General features: G+C 34.9%; 1 protein-coding gene across 1 annotated transcript; it reads left to right on the top strand.

Moving 5' to 3' along the window:
• Window positions 1-1,594: 1,594 nt before the first annotated feature.
• LOC104221209 (probable NADH dehydrogenase [ubiquinone] 1 alpha subcomplex subunit 5, mitochondrial) lies at window positions 1,595-5,900 on the top strand. Its single transcript, XM_009772218.2, has 2 exons — window positions 1,595-1,977; window positions 5,471-5,900. The coding sequence occupies exons 1-2, from the start codon at window positions 1,659-1,661 to the stop codon at window positions 5,674-5,676; spliced, it is 525 nt and encodes a 174-aa protein (XP_009770520.1). The 5' UTR covers window positions 1,595-1,658; the 3' UTR covers window positions 5,677-5,900.
• The last annotated feature ends 346 nt before the right edge of the window (window positions 5,901-6,246 follow it).

Raw genomic sequence — 6,246 nt, 5'->3', positions numbered from 1 at the left:
AAAAGTAAAGACTATTGTAGTAAATAGTATAAGGGACGGACATAAAGTATGAAAATCCATCCACTAACTATTTCTATATGGACTTCATCCACATACTATTTACAAGAGTATTTAATAATTGTGGTGTAGTGGCAAGGGGATTCAAAAAATTGCTTTAGGTCAACATGTTCAAATTCCAAGTGTGACATTGCATATTTTTCGAATCACCTTGTACAAGTCATTGCCTTTAATTATTAACTAAAAAACTTGGACTTTTCGCATTAACAATTAACGTTTACTACTTATGTCGGCAACTTAGCAACCTAAAGCCGCCATCACAACGTTATAAATAATATAAAGAATTATAAGAAAATGCACATGACTTCACATCATAACAAAAAATGACTCATGTTTGTAAGTTTTACCTGACTTAGCCTATATTGTTCATATTTTGAAAACATTAGCTCTTGCAAATTCAAAATCTGTGTTCTTACAACCATTGTTCTAAAAGCTATCGAGTTAAATATGTGTTCTCACAACCATTGCTTTCACTCTTTCTTCTTCTCACCTCTTTTACATATGCTTCAAGGGGCCGTCCACCATTACTGTTTCTCCTCCGATGTCACCTGGTAGCAATGTAAAAAAATTGAAGAATAGAAGTTCGTCTTTGAAGGCCATTCAAAACTTTGCTTTCGAAAATAGAATTTTTTGAGTTTGTTAGTTGTTTGGATTGGGTGTTATTCCAATTGATTGAACATATCAAAAGGAGTTCAAAATTTAAGTTTGAAGTATTTGGAGTAGATTCGAGCAAGATTTGAGTTAAATTTCAAAAAAGACGCAAGAAAGAAGACGAAGTCAGTTTTTTGTATACTTATGTATAATCTAGTATAATAGTGTATATGAGTGTATAAACACATTTTATACACTTTTATATACCTTTATACAAGCATCTGTAGACGAACTTCTTCCACAATTTTCAGTTGCAATTCTTGTTCAAAACTAGTCCAAATCTCCATTAAATGACTTCAAATTTTATATACAACCTCCTTATACCATTTCTAACAAGTCTAAATAACACCCGCTTCAAATTTCTCACAAAATTAAATTCGAAATTTAAACTCAAATATTTAAGCTTGTTAAAAATCTAATTTTCACCACCCAAATGGATTTGGTTTGTTGAACTAATATTTGAGTCACAGTTACTGATTCGAAAATTAACTTAAAAGCTTGAGCAATCTTTTTTAAAAATTAAATAGTAATTTTGAGAATCTATTGGAGTTGGATATTGAATCTTAGCCTATTATTTTTGGATTAATTGGTTGTAAATTAAAATATGGGCTATAAAATTAAAAAATAGGTAGTCCAATTGTTCTTATGTAAAATTTTCCCTAAATAATACATAGTAGCTTATATAAAACTATTCTCAAAAGAGTTTATCTTTGTGAAAACTTCCCAAAGGAAATACACAAGTAAACACGCAGAGAAAGTAGTTTTTTTACGTTGTGTTTACGGTTCAAAACATGGCCCGCCAACGAAATGAGCCAAGGCCCATCATTATCCGAAAGGTGAGCCCAATCCAGCTACTTCGCATCATTGCCAAACAGGCCCAATATCAGTCAATCAGCTGAAGGTTGAGCTCAAAGAGCGAGCGACGAGCGAGTCAGAAAGCGAGAGAGAAGATGTTTCTCCGAAGAGTAGCGAGGCCGTTGATGATGATGGCGAAAGTGAAGGAGACAACAGGGATCGTAGGTCTCGATGTGGTCCCAAATGCGAGGGAAGTTCTGATTAATCTTTACAGGAAAACCCTAGAAGAGATCAAGGCTGTCCCGGAGGACGAGGGATACCGGAAAGCCGTCGAAAGCTTCACGCGCCACCGCCTCAGTGTCTGCCAGGAGGAAGAAGATTCGGAAATGATCGAGAAGCGGCTTGGTTGTGGCCAGGTTGAAGAGTTAATTGAGGAAGCCCAAGATGAGCTTAAGCTCATCGGTCACATGAACGGTCCGTACAATTACAAACTTCTTTCTCCCATTTTTACTTCATATATATATATGTGTGTGTGTATTTTTTGTGTGTGCATTCGTTTCTATGCAATTATTAAACAGGGGGAATGTTTTTTTTCTTTTTCTTTTTTATGTTTCTCTTTGATTTTAATACGGAATGGTTGATGAAAATGTAGATCTATATTTTGATTTACCTGTTTGGTACTATAATTATGGGGATTAAGAAATGTGGGATAGTGAGAAGAAACTACTGTTATGGTAATCTGCCAATTTCTAATAAGTTTCAACCTGGATTTGACTGGCGTTGAGTGATTATGGATAAAAAGTGCGCAACTTTCTCTAAGATTAACAATGCTAGAATAAATCATATCCAGTTGTGGAATAACAGGAGGTGAAATTTTGCTTAGCTTGATTAGAAATTTTACTTTGTCAAGAAAAAATGGTCTTTCTTTCCACCACCGAACACCAAAAAGTTATGAATGATTTCGTGAAGTTGGACTATAAAGATGGCTACTTTTATTATAATTCACTCTGTTAAGGAGAAACTTTATTTTATTTAAGTCTGAGGTAGTGAAGGAAAACGAAGAGGGTTCGTTTCTCCTACTTATGTTATGTTTGTTACCTGAGGATCACATTTAGGAATATGAAGGGTCTCTCTCCTCATTCATGAGCTTTGTATTGCAATTTATTTTATGCACGGAATGCCATAAAGTCATTTCGTAGACTTGAATGCCTAAGAAGGTTATGAATGTCAGAATAAGACGATTAAAAGAGAAAGAATGTCTGGTTGTTCTTTTTTCTCCCATCTTTTTTATAGGTGAATTACATTAAAATCTTCCTGCGTGATTTCACAGAAATGTCTACAAAAGCCTGATATCAGGCTGATAGATATTCAAGGATTTGCATTAGAAGCACCCAAGGACGTGATGGATAAAATGTCTTGCAACCTAGCATACAAATGTTAGTTCTTTTTGGGCCACTGAGTATTTGAACATGCATTGTGCAGCTTTCAGGCTCCTATTTTCTCTATATGGTTATTTTTAGCACCACATATTCATGATCTTTAAGTAGTGAATCTTTACTAGTTTTGTTTGCCCAACAGTGCGTACTTAGTGAATTTTCTTCCAAAATTTGCATTTTCTCACATTTGCTCAAGCAATTTACACTCAAGTTCCTTCTTACAGTAAGGTTTTAGGTATCGGTTGTGTGATAGATCTGAATAATATCATAGAAACCTTATAACTATCATGTTTTCATGCCTCAGATGCCTGACCACTTCCTCTCCTAGTATGAATTGGTGGAACCCTCATTCTTTAGGTTGATAGATCATAGATCTATTACATAGAAACACATATTGCTACAGAATATATAAATCTTTCTGAAATTGCTGCACCTCATTCTTTTATGTTGCATGATGCTAACTTTGAGATTTATTTTACATGTGATCATAATCATCCAAGTCTGTGCCCCTATTATCTCTACAACTAATGAAGCCTCAATCATCTAGGGTAGCTACACTGGTCGCTCTCCATGGTGCTAGCCTATATTTTGTGTTTTGTTCTATTGGTTTTTGAGAAGTAAATGTGAACAAATATTTTTCCACACCCCAATTATTAGCCTAAGCATCTTTGCTCTAAATAAGTAAACTACATCGTCTACTCACTCTACTCCATTCCATTCTTCGACTTTGTAGCCATTCTCTCCTACTTATATCATTTTTATTGTCTGAAAAGACATTGTAAAGTATAAAGCTCTATTTACTTTACTGATCCAAAAAAACATTGTCTGAAAAGCATCTTTAAAATATTACTCACTTTCAGCTTTATAAAATGTTAAAATAATAAAATATTTTCCGGAAAAAAAAAACTGTTCTAATTTATGATAGCCTCACAACAGTTTGCAACAAAATAGAATTGGGATATGCCATTGCAACTGTTGAAGTCCTTGTTTAGTTGGTCAGTCTATGGGGCAGTCAGGAAAAAGCTTCTAGGCTGATCATCAGGATCAGTTTCAAATCAAAGTTGTTTATACTTCGATTGGAGGGTCTAAACTTGATAATCCAAGTGACTTCTCAAAAAAAACTTGTTAACCTATGTGGTAAAAAAATTGCTATTTGCACTATGTAACTTTTGGTCAACTCTGTACGAGATCAGTACCACTTTGCTGCTGATATGAATACAGCAATTTGCATCAAAGGGATGAATATCTGGACTTTACTTATATTAAGCTTATGAGGCTTCTTCTTTGTTGTTGTGTGCTCATTTCTGTGTGTTCATTTGTCTATCACCTGTGGGGAATATGAACTTCACTTTCTGTGTTATGTATTTGCTGATTTTATTTGACAAGCTAGTGGGAAAATCTTTCATTGGAGGTCCTTACGTCTGGCTTCAAATATATAGAGCTACTTGCATCCTGTCAAATAAGTGACTTTCTTTTATTATTTTATTCATCTTCTTTTAGACTGTTAAGAAATTGAACCTTGGGCTAACTCATCACAATACTTAGCTCATGAAGTGAGTATTTTTCAAGAATATCCCTCCTCTGTTGTGGGACAACCTATTCCCTCAACCGGTGTGGGACACTTAACATCCCTTCTCCGCATGCCCAGGACTGAACCTTGTTGAAAATATACTCTATTCTGGAACGTTGAAGTAATCTAGTAAGAATATCTACTTACTAATCATCTGTGTTGATAAAAAAAATAAAAAATAAAAAAAGAATCATCTGTGTTGATAAAACTTGTAATAATGCATCTAGATTCCATCTTTTATTGAATAAAGTGACAATTTGTATGTGGTTCGTTCTTTCATAAAATACAGGATTTAAAGCAACTTTTAGCTGCTTCCGCTGAGAAATGCTGATAAAAACAAATAGCATTTAGAAAATAAAAATGAATTGTCATTTTATGGACGTGATGGTGAATTGTAAACCGTAATGTCCATCATGTTGCAACCGATTTATTGAAACTTTTGTCCTATTTTGTGTACTTATTGTATTATGTATATCTGATATTTTATTTTCTCTTTCACTTTTTCTTTTATAGGCATTCATGTCCATCAGAATGCTTAAAAAGGTCTACCATTTTATATGGTATTAGAATATTATTCATTACTTACGCGATTGCTTTCATTATTCTGTGTTGAAGTGGTGTCTTGTATGCTAAGCTTGATCTTTCCCTCTTCCCCAACCCTCCCCTGCTGCCTAATGGGTAAAGAGCCTAATTTTGTGCATAGAGTATTATATAAAAACCAAAAGTATGTTTGATTATAAAAACATCTTAATGGTCTTTCTTCATGATCCATTAAGGGAGACTTCAAAGGCAGATTTCTTTTAGAGAAGAGGTCGATTTGAGATTCTGAATGGGAAATTTAACCTATGAATCAACTCCTTTTGGGGTGAAGTTATGATATGTTGTTATATGTGCTTAAGAGTATTTTCAGTTTTATTTTCCATTTAACCTAAAGCCATGATCAATGGTTTTTCTTTTACAGAGTGGAAACCTTGGGGTGTTCCCGATGATTATGAGTGTGAAGTTATTGAAAATGATGCTCCAGTGCCCAAGCACATTCCCCTTCACCGTCCTGGTCCCCTTCCTGAGGAGTTTTATAAGACACTGGAGGCTGTTACTTCTGGCACATTGGAGACTTCAAAGAAAGATGAGCCTGCAATTGCATCAGGTGAATCCCAACCGAAGTAGCATCTCAATGGTGACTCTTTGTACTGATCAACCCATTTCAAGATCAAAAACTGAATGTGCTCACTGTCTCATCCTTGTGTTCTTTTTGTGTTGTTGAGAAAGCTCTCATCCTCGTTCTCCTGTTTGTGCTATTCTTATATAATCCTTTAATTAGATTAGCCGGAGTTTGTGGACACAAAAGCTTGAACGATTAGTTAATAAAAACAAACCGACTCTGGTTGCAATGGTGTATTTATTTCTGTTGTTGAAGCTACATAACAATTTTCCAGTCATCGAAAAGCATCACATTGTTAAATAAGGAGCCTAATTTCATCTGTGATTGAGATAAGGTGTTTAGTTTTGTCCATATTGGAGCAACCCTCTGTACTTCTATAGCAATCGTAAAGTCAGATGCCGTGTCTGAGCCAAGAAGAATTATTTGTTGAAAAGTGGTTTTTCCTTTGTGTAGACCCCGTGGTCTGTGCCCCGTACATTTTTTATTTTGAACTTGTCCTCAGGAATACTAGCCTCATTTGGATGTTCACTTGGTTGACACTCAATCAGGACATCACTCTTCTGTGCCCAAAAAGA

Source organism: Nicotiana sylvestris, chromosome 3, assembly GCF_000393655.2.
Source record: "Nicotiana sylvestris chromosome 3, ASM39365v2, whole genome shotgun sequence".
Lineage (NCBI taxonomy): Eukaryota > Viridiplantae > Streptophyta > Magnoliopsida > Solanales > Solanaceae > Nicotiana > Nicotiana sylvestris.
The sequence above is the reverse complement of the archived record's forward strand: the minus strand, read 5'-3'. Positions and strand labels throughout refer to the sequence as shown.

Coding starts and splice junctions, on each gene's coding strand:
- LOC104221209 (XM_009772218.2), top strand. CDS start 1,659: ATGTTTCTCCGAAGAGTAGCGAGGCCGTTGATGATGATGGCGAAAGTG. Junction 1,978..5,470: donor GCTCATCGGTCACATGAACG/GTCCGTACAATT, acceptor TTTCTTTTACAG/AGTGGAAACCTTGGGGTGTT.